Here is a 15438-nt window from a genome sequence, read left to right as displayed (position 1 = left end):
GCAGGTGAGTAAGAGTGCAGACTTGTGGGCACCGCTCTGTAAGTTTGACCCTCGCCTTACTGCTTATGTGCTCAGCCTGTGCTCCTGCCTCTCTCGCATGCATCGAGCTCAGCCACCATCGGCGAAGCGGGCGTGCACGCCAAACAGATTGCCAAGAGTTCCGCAGATACTTATCGTGAGAAGCGCTGATCATGATCCAGGTAGCCTGTGGCCAGCAGAGAGGGGCCCCGAGCGTGTGTGTGATTCACAGAGGGCTCAGCGTGAGCCTGTGTGAAGGGGTCAGCTGCTAAGGTTAGCGGTCCCGCAGCCTCTCATCCTATGAAAAGTGTGTCTTATTTGTCTTTCTGGGGAGCGAAGTGCAGTTGAGGCCTCCTTGGGAACTCTGGGGGCAAGTGCCCAGCGTCAGAGCTCCCCACAGCTGACTCTCAGCATTGCTCCTGGGCTGCTGTTGGGCTTGGAAATGAGAGGCTGGGAGCTTCTGAGCCGATGTGGCTCCGCACATAGCTGGACACTCAGGCTTCTAGGGGATCATTTACTGAATGGCTCTGGCCCCTGTGGCCAGTCTGGGGCAGGTGCTGGCTCTTCAGTGCTGAGTGGCGTGGCCTAATTACCACGTGGCCATGCTTTGATGAAGAGTGGGGCTGCCCTGGAGAAGAAAGAAGGCCAAGGAAGGCTTCTCAGAGGAAGCAGCCCTGGAGCTGAACCGCCGAGCAGCCAGGAGAGAGGACGCAGGCACTTCGGGGGGCCAGGAGGGACAGGGGTGACCAGCCAGGAGAGAGGACGCAGGCACTTCGGGGGGCCAGGAGGGACAGGGTGGAAGATCTAAGAATAGACGTGCAGGGAGAGGGGAGTCCGTTGTGGGGTAGGGGTGGGGTCACGTTTAGAGTGTGGCCAGGCAGCAGGGCCTGGGCTCCCGTTTGTGTGGGTGCAGCAGGTTCTGGGGACTGTACTCACTGGGGGCACTGTTACCATCGAGGTTCTGTGTGTCCTGAGCTGAGACAGAGGGGCCATGGTCTTCTGTGTGATGAGGTGGGGTTTTTTTTTTTTTTTTGTAAGTCTTGTTTATTTTTGAGAGAGCTAGAGAAAGAGAGAGAGAGAGAGAGAGCACGCAAGCTCGAGCAAGCAAGGGAAGGGGCAGAGAGAGGGGGGGAAGAATCTCAAGCAGGCTCTGGGCTGTCAGTGCAGAACCGGGCGCAAACCGTGAGATCATGACCTGAGCTGAAGTTAAGAGTCGGACGCTTAACCGACTGAGCCACCCGGGTACCCATGGGTAGGTTTTTAAGGTTTTGAATGTTAACCGGTTCCGTGTTGGCCCTTACTCCCTTTTACATGGTGAATGGCATTGCTCAGTTAGCTTCAGTCATACGAGGGGTAAGACAGATCTTCTGAGTTCGCGGTAAATGCTCTGTCTGGCCGTCTGTCCAGCCTGGTGTGTCGTATCATGCGTCCTGTGGGCGGGGCCTTTCTGTCCATGAGGAGTGCAGGTCATAGGCAAGATGGTGGAGCGCCTGTAGTGTGGGTGAGGGTTGGCAGAGGCAGGGCTCTGGACCCCGGGGGGGCCTCGGGAGCCGCTGTCATGGAGTGCTGGGGGGTTTCTGCAGGAGGCGGCAGTGAGCTCGTCCTGAGAGGATGACGGTACTTGGGGGTGGGCAGCTGGGCGGCAAGGAGGCGGCTCCGTCCGGTGGGAGCAGGGCATGTATGGCAGAGGCAGTGAGGCTGCTGTCCCGTGTCACGGTGAGAGGCCCCGAGCGCTCAGCTTCGGGGTGAGCTCTGGGCTCGAAGGATTGAAGCCGAAGGCGGGCAGTGATGCGGCCTGAATTTTGGAATGATGCTCTAGGATCACTGTGGAGGGTCGCCGCGGAGGCCAGAGAATGGGCAGAGCAGGTGGGTGGTGGTCCAGGCCCCAGCAGGAGCTCTGGGGGCGCATTCAGGAGGGCAGCGCAGCAGGGAGGTAAAGACAGGCAGCTGCGTGAGGGACACAGTCTAGCGTTGGCAGCTGGTGCTGTTTGGGGGGCTTGGTGCCCTAAGAAGGTGGCGTGGGTGGGGGCGAGGGTCTGCTTTGGGTCAGCCCAGTGCCATTGCCCCCGGGCAGTGTGTATGGCCCGCAGAGTCCTCTGGAGGGCGTGGGGGTAAATGAGTGGGTGGGGTCCCCCGTGCAGAGTTGAGGGAGGCTGGCCAGAGCTGGAGAACCCAGAGAGCCCTGCCGCCCTGAAGGCGGGCTTGCTGGGAAGGGCTGCCCAGGCTCTGGTCTGTGGCGGTGCAGGGTCGCCATGACCCGGCTGGACCGCGTCTCTCCCGGTCTGTTCCTGGAGGGCAGTTTGGCTTTCCCCAGTGAAATCTGCAAATCTCAACTTTCTGGGCTCCCTTGAGAATGTGGTGGAAGCTTCTTGCACACCCGAGCTTTGGCACACGCGTTCAGGTCCTTCCGAGGCCCTCGAGTTGACGCGGCGCCGGCGGCTGTGGGGCCCAGAGCGGCTGCCCTGAGCGTCCGCACCCTGCAGGTGCTGAAAGTTGCCATCTTGGCGGAGAAGTACGCCGTGGACTACACGTGGTACGTGGACACCATCCTGAACCTGATCCGGATCGCCGGCGACTACGTGAGCGAAGAGGTGTGGTACCGCGTCATTCAGATTGTCATCAACCGCGACGACGTGCAGGGCTACGCTGCCAAGACGGTGTTCGAGGTACGGCCCAGACGCGCCCTCGGGATAAGGCGTGGGGTTCTGGCGGGCGTTGCCGGCCTCCCTGTGTCTCCTGCCCACCGTTCTGGGAGGTCCCGGCTCCTATGCTGTGGACACCACCTCTGCTTGAGCCTTATCTCCTGCACGTGCAGGGTCTCCGTTGGTGAGGGGCGTGTGCCCCTGGAGGATGCTGGTGTGCACCGCCCCCGCCTGGGGCCTGAGTAGAGCGTGGCTGTTGTTCCAGGGCTGGCATTGGCCGCATCTCTGCCTTTGGCGCTTCCCTGCTACTGACCTACCTGCTGAAGTGGCGGGAAGGCAGGGAAGGGGCAGATACTAAAGCCGGAGGGTCTCGGGGCAGCTCTGGTGGAAGCTTGCACTAACGTGAAAAACAGGCCGTGCGGGAGGGCGGCCTGAAGCCCGTGTGGGCCTGGTGCCTCGCCACCTCCTAGCGACTTTACCCCGTCGTCAGACGCCTCCCGGCTCTCCTACCTGTGCCGCGTGCTCCTGTGCATCAGGCTCACAGCGCTCACGGTTTCACAGGCTCTTCAGGCTCCGGCGTGCCACGAGAACCTGGTCAAAGTGGGAGGCTACATCCTGGGAGAGTTTGGAAACTTGATAGCTGGGGACCCCAGATCCAGGTGAGAGACCCCGTGGGAGCCGGGCGAGCACCGCGCCGTGATGCCGGCTCCGTGCTTCCTGGTTCTCACCTGGCGGCCGAGGGGAGGTTGACAGGTGTCCTCACCTGCCTGTTGGGACAGCAGGGCAAGAGCACTTCCGCTGCGGATTCGTGTGTTTTTATTCTCGTTCAAGCCGTACAAAAGTCGGGACTCTTGTTGACCGTAGATGCGTGGTCACGTGGCTCCCACTGCCACAGGGAAGCGTGCTCTTGTGTGGGACAGGAGGCGCACGCCTGCCTGCGCCCCCTGTCCTGCGCGGGAGCGGTTCTGGTCTAGCGTAGGGGCCGTTCCCCAGAGCCACTCCTCGCTCGCGCCCGTGGGTGAGGTGCGTGGGCGCAGGAGCAGGGGGACACGGACGACGTGCTCCCGCCCCGTCTGTGCCCCGCAGCCCCCTGATCCAGTTCCACCTGCTGCACTCCAAGTTCCACCTGTGCAGCGTCCCCACCAGGGCGCTGCTCTTGTCCACCTACATCAAGTTCGTGAACCTGTTCCCGGAGGTGAAGACCACCATTCAGGACGTGCTGCGCAGTGACAGCCAGCTGAAGAACGCCGACGTCGAGCTGCAGCAGCGGGCCGTGGAGTACCTGCGGCTCAGCACGGTGGCCAGCACCGACATCCTGGTAGGCCCCGGTGGCTCGGAGAACCCCTGCCGCACCGTCCCTCGCCCTGGGGCCGGAAGCTGCGGGGCTTTCCGCTGCCGTGACTCCGGGCTTCTTCCTCCAGGCGACCGTCCTGGAGGAGATGCCGCCGTTTCCGGAGCGCCAGTCCTCCATTCTGGCCAAGCTCAAGAAGAAGAAGGGCCCGGACACAGCCACGGGTCTGGAGGAGGCCAAGCGGGAGAGGAGCGCCGCTGTCAACGGGGGCCCCGAGCCTGCCCCGGCCAGCGCCGCGGTGGGTCCCTTTCTGGTGGCGACGCCCGCATAAGCTCCTGGGTCGCCGGGTCCCCGAGATTCGGCACCAGCAGAGCATTTGCCCCCTGGGGAGAATGTGTTGTTAGGTGTGAGGTGTGTGCCGAGAGCGCAGTGGTGGGACCCAGCCAAGCCCTCGCCTCTCCTTCACCTCTGACCTCAGAAGGTGCTCCCCCCCAGGCGCCTGGGCCTCATCTTCCAGACTGGTCTTCAGACTGCCGTCTCGGGCCTAGAGTCCCCTCCCATCTCCTCTCTGTCCTGAGTGGTTCAGACGATGTGAGCGCTCGCTTCTTCTGTGGGACTGCCTTGCGTAGGAGGCCGTCCGGCTGCTCTTTGTTGGTGTAGAGCGGACCCACCTCACACCTTATGCTGTTCTTAGAGATTTTCAGCGGTGACTTGGGTTAGGGCCGGTTTCCCTTTTCTGTGTGACGTGGTGAGGGGATTCACGTATAAGTGAAGACCTGTCTTTTGATGTGCGTCTGGGGGAGGTGTCAGTTTGAGAGTTGTATTTGTTTCTTTTCTCTCCCTGGCTCGAGCAACAGCTTCGTGGGAACGCACACGCCAGCCCTGCCCCGCGACCGCCAGCTGGGCGCCATGACCAGCTCCCCAGGACTGTGGGCTTTCTGCTTGTCCGTTCTGGGAGGAGGCCTGGAGAGCTTTGTGTCGTCTCTGGGATCTTGGCCCAGGGGTGTGAATGATGCCTCTTAATGATATCAGGTGGCCTTTGTGAAGAGGAGTGTCAGAGGTGACACGCGCCTGTGTGCAGACAGACCGAGGCCTTGGGGGCTGGCTTGTCAAGGGCGTGATTATGCCTGAGCCGTTGTGCTCCTTGATGGGGCCTGTGGCCTGTCCCCTGGTCTACTTGTGTGTCCCTTTGACCGTGTGTCTGGCCCTCAAGCTGAGGATCCTGGGCCTGCCGTGAGCCCTCTATTCAGGCCTCACCGGGCCTCCTGGGGGAGGGAGGAGGCAGCCAAGGGGCAGTGGGTCTCTGCACGCCTGCCTTGGGGCAGAGCTCGATGTGGGACCTGGGCAGGGAGTGGCTGTCCAGGTGGGTCTTCCCAGCAGAACAGCCTTGCTTTTGTCTGTTGTAACTTTCAGGGCACATATTTGACTTCATTGGACAAAAGATTTGCCCATTGTCAGAAGCATGTGAATCGTTATTCGGGAACCAGTGGTAAAGATCTTTCAATAGATGGCAGAGGCGACACAGTCCCCATAACTCCCATGTAGGCTGTAGTTTGTCAGCTATGACAGATACCTTCCTTGCATAATTCAGAGCCAGGTTCAAAGCCACCTGAATTCTGCTCCTGACCCTCCTCAGGTGGGCAGACTCCTATGGCAACAGTGTCAGTAAAAAACAGTGTCATGTGAGTAGCTGTGCTCCCAGGAATGCCGCTGCAGGTGCAGTGAGGGGCAGGAACCACCTTGAGAGGCCACGTCCAGATGCTGCTGGCTCCTGGTGTCTCCTCCGACAGCTCCTCTGGGGTCCCCGTCCCTCAGGCTCCTCCTCTCCCAGACTCTCCGCTTCCTGAGGGGAGCCTCAGCAGGGCTGGGAAGGAGGGGCCGTCACGCAGAGCACACGTTTTGCAATGCCTCTTTTATCTTGGAATAGAATTCGTATGTGATACGACATACCTACGATGTAATTTTTTAGAAATTCTTTAACTTAAGCTGAAAGAGAAACGGGCAGTTATTTATACTAACGTTGATTTTCATGTGTAACTGCTCAGCACGGCCACACTGGAAGCAGGTGGCCATCAGAGGCCTGGCCCGAGGTGTGCCTGGCCAGTGCCCAGAGTGGGCGCGCCCACACGCCGGGGGGCAGGGGTGGGGAGGCAGGAGGAGAGTACTTGGCCTCCCTCAGCTGCCCTTCAGGGTAGTTGTGTTCTGGAAAGATGGACGTGGGTTAAGCCCGACCAGAGTGAGTGCAGTAATGTAAAATGGCGCCGGGTGCAGTCTCGGATAAACTGATTTTGACCTTCACGAATGCTCAGTGGGACATTCAAAGGTCACTCAAGACGAGTCCTCAAGGCAGAGCGGCTCATCCCTGGTTCTTGCGGCGACATGGCCCCTGGTCGTAAGCAGAGCCCCACGTGTTTATAGGGGTGCGGGGTCAAAGTGTGAGTGTCAGCTTGGGTGAGTGGTTTGTGTTGTGCGTGGCCCTCGGTGGCTTTTTCTTTTGCCTCGGATCAAAAAGTAATCATTTAAAGAAAAAATGGTCTGTAGGCTTTTTGTCTATTTGTTCTCTATAACTCCATAAGGCCTAACACGTGGCTAAACCAAGAATGCACCCAAAGTAGCTTGCCCACTTCTTTGTCTCTTCAAACTCAGTCTCACTCTGGAACGTCGACAGTAACGTGCGTGGTCTCGTTTCTTTTTGATCTCTTTTATGGCAAAAGTGTTTTCAGAACTTTTTTTCCCCATTCAGATGATCGTCACGGAAAAAGGTTGGCTGTCTTTGCAGTTGTGTGAGATGGTGACTGATCTTCAGACTTGGCTCTGGGGTTGCAGTCTCCCCTCACGTGCCGGGCCCTTGCCCCGCGCAGCCTGGCCGCGATCCCTGGAGGGGAAGCGCGGGCACTCGCGCTTGCTAGGCCGTGGCGTGCCCGGAGGTTCCCCGCTCACCCTCTCCCTCCCTGTTTTCCAGTCCACGCCTTCTCCATCGGCAGACCTCTTGGGTCTGGGGGCCGCGCCCCCTGCGCCTGCGGGCCCCCCACCGTCCTCCGGCGGGCTGCTCGTGGATGTATTCTCAGACTCACCCTCTGCGGTCGCGCCACTGGCTCCCGGCTCCGAAGACAACTTTGCCAGGTAGTTGGTCTCCCGTGTTCTCGACACAGGGACTCTTTCCTGCTCTGGCCGCCCGGGGCCCACGGTCCGCATAAGCTGGTCCTTACTACCCAGGCCCGCCCTGGAAGAGCTCAGGGCACCGGCCTGCTGGGTGGGGTTGCTCCAGAACCACCCCCACAGCTCTGCAGGTCATCAGTTCTCACGAGGTGCGGGTAGCTCACTGTCACCAGGAAGATCGGGTGGAAAGGAAGAGCTTCAGGCACTGGCCGTCCGCGTTTCTGAGGCGCATGCTGGCCTCTCACCCGCCTGCGACTGTGCCCCTCTGGCTCCGCACCCTGCCGTGCGGTCGCGCCCCTTCTGGCCCCGAGGTCGGTCCCTCTTTGTGTGTGCCTTGCGGGCGCCCAACCTCTGCTTTCTTGTTAACACCCACTCTCGGTCGCGCCCTCAGTCCCAGCCTTTCTGTGTCCCGAGGCGCGCACTGCCCCCCACAGCCAATGTGGTCTTTCTGGCTTCCTGTCTCACCTTCCTGGAGGCGCCACGTGCCTGGCTGTGCGTAGCCCCCACTGCCCACGAGCCCCGGACGGGCCCCTGCACCCCCCGCTGCTGCTCTGCTCAGCATGTTTCTCTTCCTGCTCCGTTAGCTGTGCGGTTCCATACCTTTCCCCTGTTGGCTCTCTGTCCCTCGAGTCCCTGCCGGTCTCAAGTCCCGCAGGGGGTGTGGGAGGGCTCGGCCTGGGTGCGGGGGCACGCCGGCCGGAGAGGAGCACCTTTACTGAGCGGCCCCTCGTTCTCCTGAGTCTGACGACAGCAGCGGGACTCGTGCGCTTGCGCAGTTTCCCTGTGTCTTGGTGTCCATGCTGCGTGCGAATTCTTACTTCCTGCTGCTCGTCGAAGATGATGAGGAGAGGTGGGTTTGGACGGGTGCGCGTTGCCATCGGTGGCTTCCAGAAGTGCCGCGTTGGAGATTGAAAAGCACTGCAGACCCCAGGCTGCGAGGCCCTTGGTGCTGGAGCGGCGTGCGTCCCTGGGACAGTGCCTGCTCGAAGCTGGGCATGCTGGTCTGGGTGGTGGCCCGGGGCAGTGGCTTTCCCCAGCGTTCTTGGTCCTTGCTGTGTGTGCAGGTGCACGTGGTGCCTGGGCCACGGGCTTCCTCGTGTGCACAACGAGGTGGGAGGCCTGGGGGGGCGGGTGTCTACGGTGGGAACCCTTGGAGCCATTTGCTCGGCAGCTTGCCCGCTTCCAGGCTCCCAGCCCGGGGTGGGGGGTGGTGGTGGTGTGTGTGTGTGGTTCTGGCTGTCTGGGCCGTGCTGTGGCCTCAGAGGGGTGGTGAGGGGTCTGCTGTGGGCCGGGTGTAGGTGCAAGTAAAGGGTGCTTTGGGACTAGCACCGCCGGCGTGGGGGAAGGTTTGCATTCTCCCGAGGCTGTCACAGGTGCTTGTTATAAACCTATAATCCCACAGGGTCAGGTTTTGGTTGGGGTGACCCTTTAAGAAACAGCTATCCAGCCAGCCCTTGACTGTCACCTAGTGGGCCATCAGTCAGTGCCCTTGCCATCTCCTTGGCAAATGTCAGATTAAAGTGGTTCAGCCCAAACCAGCAGTGCTATGTGCACTACAGGGCCTCGGATCTGAGGGTGGGGCACTATGGGCTGCCCCCTCCTCGGGTCTGCAGGGGCGGGGATGTGAGGGGCTCTGCTGCCCGGTCACTTCTTTCTGTCCCCTTGGGCTCAGTTCTGGGCAAGCGTGTGCAGAAGGTTGTGCATACGGAATGGACTGCATTTGACCTTGTGAGGCTTCGTGTGGGGCTTGAGCTGGAGAGAGAGCCCGTGGTGTTGAGATGGGGAGTGCCGGATGAGGTGAAGGGCAGCCTTGGGGTCCCAGGGGAGCACGGCTCCGTGGAGCAGGTATGGAGGGAGGATCAGGCCCGACCGTCTCTGAAGGAGCTGCGCCTCCTGCTGCCTGTGCTGAGACCATGCTGGACGCCAGGGGTCGTGTGCACACGTGAGCAGCACCGAACGTCATCTGCAGGGTGCCCGCAGGCCCTTTGTGCGAAGCAGGAGGGGGGCAGGGAGTGCTGACTCTGAGCTTTGCCAGGCCGGCAGCATGGTGGGACTTGGAGATTTTGGGCCGTGGGGGCTGCTGCCATGGGGCGTCTGTCTCTTGGTCCCCTGGATGCCCCAGAGGGCTCCACGTGGCCCTGTGCCGCCCCACTGCCTGCTCTGGATCATGAGTCCTTCGTGTGCGGGCTGCGGTGCTAGGAGTCACCCCTCGAGTTGTGGCCAGCACCCTGCGTCAGATGGGACAGCCTGGGGTCCGGCTGGCCTGGGAGTGTGTGCTGCGCCCTGGGGCACCTGAGGGAGTTGTGGAGAAGCCGGCTGTTGTGGACCAGCATGTTCACGGGCAGAACACCGACCTGCCCCCTCCTGTGCGGTCATGTCTCTGGTGCGCCGGTTCTGTCTCTGGAGGGCGCTTTCACTGGTGTTCCCTTGAGTATTTTCCTACTTTTTCTTTATCTCGTGTCCCGTAGAGGTTTTTCCTGGCCTTTTTGTTTGTTAAACCCTTCTTCAAAAAAAATCTTTATATTTTCATTGGGTGCCTTGGAGTGACTCACATGCTGTCCCTTTTCTCTAGGTTTGTCTGTAAAAATAATGGTGTGTTGTTTGAAAACCAGTTGCTTCAAATTGGATTGAAGTCTGAATTTCGGCAGAATTTAGGTATGTGTTTAATTATGTAACAAAAAACACTCCTCACTCAGATGATATGGGCAGAAAATATTTGTAAATCATACATCTGATAAGGGTTTAGTCTCCAGGATAGAATATATACAGAATTTGAATTTAACAGCAGAAGAACAACCCCATTAAAAAATGGGCAGAGGACTTGAACAGGCATTTCTCCAAAGAAGACAGACACCTGACTGACCAGCACCTGGAAAGATGACCACATCACTAATAATCAGGGAAGTGCCGATCAGAAGTAAGGTGCCGCCCCACGCCCATCAGGATGGCGGCTGTCGAAACAGCAGGGACCACACGTGTGCCGAGGGTGCGGCGGACGGACCCTCGGCCCTGTCGGCGGGAACGTGAGCCGGTGCAGCTGCCGCAGAGGACAGTGTGGTGGTTCCTCCAAACATTGGAACTGGAAGGAGCGTGTGACCCCCAGTTCCTATTTCCCCAAAGAACCGAGAGCTGAACAGATAGAGGTGGTCCGTCCGCTCCCTGGACGGTCACTCAGCCTGACGAGGAGGGACGTTCTGACACCTGCCACCACGTGGGTGGACCCGGGGGACGTGATGCTCACGTGTGATCCACTCACATGAGGCCCCTGGAGTCTCCAGATTCCCGAGACAGAGTGGACAGTGGGCGCCTGGGCTGGGGGGTCAGTGTTTCACAGGGACAGAGTTGCCCTTTGGGAAGATGGAAAGTTCTCGAGACCGAGGGTGGGGACGGCCACACAACAGTGTGAATGTGCTTAGTGCCCCTGAGCTGTGTGCTTAGAGTTGGTGAAGACAGTACTTTCTACGTTTGTGTATTTTATCACAGTTTTTTTTCAAAAAGCTTGTAAGTCTGCCCCTCAGCGCCCCCCCCCTGCAAAGAAAACTATGCTGACCGTTGGGGTGCTGCTGGGGGGCTCTTGTGGACTGACAACTGCCCGCCTCCCTCTTGGGCACCGTCTCTGAGCCTCGTGAGGACCCCGTTTTCTCCGTAAGAGCGAGTGCCAGTATGGGAAACGGGACAAGTGGGACGCCTGTCCTCTAGGGGTGTTTAGGGCCATCGTGAGGATTACCAGAAACCTCCTGGGAGCTCTGTGCTGAAAGCAGGGGCTGAGGCGTCCTTCTCGCTCTGGTGAAGGTGCTGCGCTCCGGACCCTGACAGTCCCCACCCCTAGTGGTGGCGATGTCAGCTGGGGGAGGGGTGGTGCTGGACAGTTTGTCCCCCTCCAGGGCATTTGAAGTCCATTTTCTTTTTTTTCTTTCCTTTTTTTTTTTTTTTCTTTCAACGTTTATTTATTTTTGGGACAGAGAGAGACAGAGCATGAACGGGGGAGGGGCAGAGAGAGAGGGAGACACAGAATCGGAAACAGGCTCCAGGCTCTGAGCCATCAGCCCAGAGCCCGACGCGGGGCTCGAACTCCCAGACCGCGAGATCGTGACCTGGCTGAAGTCGGACGCTTAACCGACTGCGCCACCCAGGCGCCCCTGAAGTCCATTTTCCACTCGAGTTCAGAGGGTATAAATGTGTTTAGAAACATTTGTGTACGCGTTTCTGTTGCGATGTTAAATAACTGATCACATCGGAGCATCCTCCTCGTCTGCAGCACACGGCTCATGAGCTGCTGTGGTGGGGGCAAGGGGCATCGCTGTCGGGGACGCAGGTCTGGCCTGGCCTCCCCGGAGGTGGCGGCCAAGGCCTCCGTCCCAGGTCCCAGGCTGGGCAGGGTCCCAACAAAGGCACGCTCCCCCTTAGATGGAGAGCAGGAGTTACCCCAGTAGGGGAAGCCGCGACCCCCTGTCCACCTGCGGCGAGTCTCTGGAACTGATCTGACAGCAGTGACTCTGCTGTTTTTCACGGTTAACATTCAGGATGTGTGTGAAAGAAATTGTTTTCTCCCTTCTAGGTCGGATGTTTATATTCTATGGAAATAAGACCTCCACGCAGTTCTTAAATTTCACTCCAACACTGATCTGTTCAGACGACCTTCAGATGAATATCCTTGGTCTCGTGTGTCTCACACCCCAGCACATGGCCATTTGGGATTTGGAGGAGGGCTCTGAGGAAGTCGTTCTTTATCAGACGCGGGATGCTCCCCAGCTGCTGTAGCGCCTCCAAGTGGCCTTTGTGTTTATAGGGAGCTCGTGGTCACGCGTGGAAAACTGACACTCGGGCGTCTGCTCCCGGGTCATTTGGTTCCTTGGAGTCACTTTTGTTTTCCCTTATTTAGCTCTCCTGTCACATTATTTTTAAGTCCCTCTGAGCTCTGGTTTCCTTCTCTGGGAGTCTCCCTGAGAGAGCAGCCGCTGAGAACAGGGTGACCGGGGCCTGTGACTGCCCGGGGCCCGTGCCGCGCCCCCCCGGGGCGAGCTGTGCTTCTTTCCAGCAGCCCTCTTCACACCGGAGCCTCGTCCCTCACGAGTACCAGAAACGTGGTTAGAACTCTCCCCGCCAGTGCCAGCTTTGTAGCCAAATATCTTTCCTCCAGGGATAGGCCGACCGAACAGAGCGGGGGTTAAGAATGCCCCAGCTTGACCGAGAAGGATGCTGCTTTCTGTACAAGAGGCATGCGAAGCAGCCACCTACCTACCACAGGCCAGGTCCATTTTTATTTTGAGATAAACTGGAAACAGGTGGGAAAGGAATTAAAAACCCGTGTATGTAGGATTGACTGCATTAAGGGTTTCTTTCGAGATCAGGAGCGTGAACTCGGACTCTTATGGATCCCCTTTGAGAAGGTTTCAGAGCTTGCTCGGCTCAGGCACGTTTCCCCAATGTTGGCATGGCCTCCTTGACACCTGCACATCTGAGCTTGCAGACCAAGCCTGTGGACCCGACCGTGGACGGTGGCGCGCAGGTGCAGCAGGTCGTCAACATAGAGTGCGTGTCTGACTTCACGGAGGCGCCCGTCCTCAACATCCAGTTCCGGTGAGGACCCGTGGGCCTGTGGGCTGAGCCAGCAGCTGGCTCCTGCCTGGAGCTGGGCGGGGGGGGGGGGGGGGTCTGGCATCACACATGCCATGCCTGGGTGCAGCTTCGTCCCTGGGGGCCCTTGGTCCTCGCTGAGCCTCAGCGTCCTTCCTTCAGAGGGCATCGTGAGGGCCGAGTGGGCAACCCCGGTAGATGCCGGCACCCGCGTGCACGCGGAAACTCGAGGCCGCTGTGACCTACGGTTCTGAGGGGCCCACGCTGCGGCGTCGGGGGCAGCTGGGTCCGGGTGCCTCTTCGTGCTTGCTGCTCCGCACGTCAGCTGCTGGGGGCCGCCCAGGGGTGCATCGCTGTCTAGTCCCTTCTCCAAGCACACACGCCATCGTGAGTCTTTTTTAAAAACCGCGTGTTGTGCTGCTGCTCGGTTCACTGCTATCCTTTTTCAGTGAGCGTGATGGCATGTGTGTGAAAATCCGGTTCCCTGCAGGTGTCTGTAAGGTTAAAGTTTTGGGGGTTTTCAAATCAGAAACACCGAGAACCGAAGACCGTGTGCTTTGTAGAATTTACGGAAACCGACACGCAAATGTTTGTTTCCTTCTGTAGACAACCGCTTTCTTTAGTCTCTTCTCGTGGAAGAAAGAAAAACCGTACACAACTTAAGCCAACTTGGAGTTGTAGGAAATGGGCTCTGGGGGAGAAGTGACGAGATAGTGGGAATTCGTGCCCAAGGTCCGTCCCTGTCCTGGTCTCATGAGCCCAGCGGGGCCTGGCCAGAGCACCAGCCCCCCTCCCGCCCCCGGACGTGTGCACAGAAGCCGGTGATCGCCCGGCTCGTCGGTCTGCACACTGAGACAGCCCAGGCCTCTCTGTGGCTCAGTGCCACCCTTCCAGAACACTCGACCCCCACGCTGTCGACAGCTCCCATCCACAGGCCCTCCCTGTGCCCCATCGATCAGCAAACTAGGAATTTGATTCTCTAGTTGAGTTTCAGACTTTTTTGGCCGTCCATTCACTTTGCTCACCACGTCTCTCTGTGTTGCCCATAGGTATGGGGGGACTTTTCAGAATGTGTCCGTGAAGCTGCCTATCACTCTCAACAAATTTTTCCAGCCCACAGAAATGGCTTCTCAGGATTTCTTTCAGCGTTGGAAGCAGCTGAGCAAGTGAGTGGGTGGGCGCAGGGGCAGGGCCCCCCAACTCTGACCTGGCTCAGCGTGGTGACCCTTGTTTCTACCTCACTAGTCCCCAACAGGAAGTGCAGAACATTTTCAAAGCAAAGCATCCGATGGACACAGAAATCACCAAAGCTAAGGTAAGGCCTGCTTGTGGGCGCTCCCAGGGTGGGGACACTGCCTCGGGCTCTTCAGGGACAGCTGCTGGGCTCTTCAGGGACCGTCGGGCTGCTGTGCCTCTTGTGGTGCCCGGTCCGCTGCCCCCCGCTCCTGTCTCTGTTGCGCAGATCATTGGGTTTGGTTCTGCGCTCCTTGAAGAAGTTGATCCGAATCCTGCAAATTTTGTGGGGGCTGGCATCATCCACACCAAAACCACCCAGATTGGATGCTTGCTGCGTTTGGAGCCAAATCTGCAAGCCCAGGTCAGGCTTCTCCGGGGAATCGCTGAGTCCGCGTAAACTGTGCCGTGCTCGTGGCAGAACGCGTGCACGGCGAGATCTGTAGGCCTCAAGTGTAGGAGTGAGTCGCAGTAGCGCTGCACGCCCGTGTGGCCGCCCCTGCTACACTGACACGTGTGGCGTCTCTGTCGCCCCAGGGAGTGCCCTGACCTCCCTTAGAGACTGCCGCCGCGGGGCCTGCCGTCCGGCTGACCTGGCCCCGAGCTCCAGCAGCAGTGGCCGCGTGGCCCTCCCGTGCCGGATGTGCCCCGGTCGGCTGACCTGGTCCTCCTGACGGACACCCGGGCTGTGCCGGTGTGGGGCCGTTTTGAGGAGAGCTGCTCTGTGCCTCTGTGCGCATGCCTGTTTTCACTTCGCCTGGGGGCCGCCGAGGCGGGAGGGCAGGCTCGCAGGGTCTGTGCGCGGGTAACTTCGCGAGAAGCTGCCCCGTCGCTCTCCGGGGCGGCTGCCCGGTGTTGCACGCACCGCGGCACACGGAGATGCCGGCTGCTCCACGCGCACGCTGGCGCTTGTTGTCGTCGGGCTTGCTCTGTTGGCCTCAGTCTGTGAGACGGGGGTGCTCCGGGGAAGGGCTGGGCACGTGAGCTCGGGTGGCCGTCTGCCGCCCCGAGCCCTCTGCCGAGCGCGCCCGCTGACCTGCCGTGTTCTGTTGCAGATGTACCGCCTCACGCTGCGCACAAGTAAAGAGACCGTCTCCCAGAGGTTGTGCGAATTGCTGTCAGAGCAGTTTTAATCGCCGAGGATGCGGGATCAGGCTCCTGTGTGTGTCGGTGTCTCTCCGTGTCTGCTGTGTGTCCTCCTTGCCGTGCCGCAAATAAACAGCCCAGTCGACAGGCGCCTCTCAGCCCTGCTTCTCAGACCTTTCGGGCGGGGCCGGGGTGGCCGGGGTGCGCGTCAGAAAGACAGGCTGAGCCCGCGCTGTGGCCGAATCGGAAGGGAGAGCGGGCCCGGGACCGGTGTCTGTGGAGGTCAGGACCGTCGTGTGGTTCGGTCTCCCGATGACAGGAGGTTACCGGTGTGAAGGAGGGCGTAGATTTGTTTGGAATCGTGCCGAAACGCCGCCGCTGCGTGGCTGAGAGCTCCCCTCCGCTCGCCTGAGAGAAGCTGCAGCCGGATCT

General features: G+C 59.6%; 1 protein-coding gene across 3 annotated transcripts in view; it reads left to right on the top strand.

Annotated features, from left to right (window-relative positions):
* The window catches only part of AP2A2 (adaptor related protein complex 2 subunit alpha 2), an 89470-nt gene extending 74306 nt beyond the window's left edge, over positions 1-15164 (top strand). For 2 of the 3 annotated variants that reach the window (XM_006937670.4, XM_006937669.4), the window contains exons 11-22: positions 2502-2684; positions 3222-3319; positions 3747-3978; positions 4082-4249; positions 6914-7074; positions 9683-9765; positions 11669-11758; positions 12567-12690; positions 13737-13853; positions 13933-14002; positions 14150-14284; positions 14976-15164. In XM_006937670.4, the coding sequence (XP_006937732.1) occupies positions 2502-2684; positions 3222-3319; positions 3747-3978; positions 4082-4249; positions 6914-7074; positions 9683-9765; positions 11669-11758; positions 12567-12690; positions 13737-13853; positions 13933-14002; positions 14150-14284; positions 14976-15053 (1539 nt within the window). In that variant the 3' untranslated portion in view covers positions 15054-15164. The remainder of the gene's footprint in view (positions 1-2501; positions 2685-3221; positions 3320-3746; positions 3979-4081; positions 4250-6913; positions 7075-9682; positions 9766-11668; positions 11759-12566; positions 12691-13736; positions 13854-13932; positions 14003-14149; positions 14285-14975) is intronic. The other variant, XM_045039741.1, reaches the window with a different exon arrangement.
* Positions 15165-15438: the final 274 nt, after the last annotated feature.

This window comes from Felis catus, chromosome D1 (assembly GCF_018350175.1).
Source record: "Felis catus isolate Fca126 chromosome D1, F.catus_Fca126_mat1.0, whole genome shotgun sequence".
Taxonomy (NCBI): Eukaryota; Metazoa; Chordata; class Mammalia; order Carnivora; family Felidae; genus Felis; species Felis catus.
Note: the sequence above shows the minus strand (reverse complement) of the source record. Positions and strands in the feature narration are given on the sequence as shown.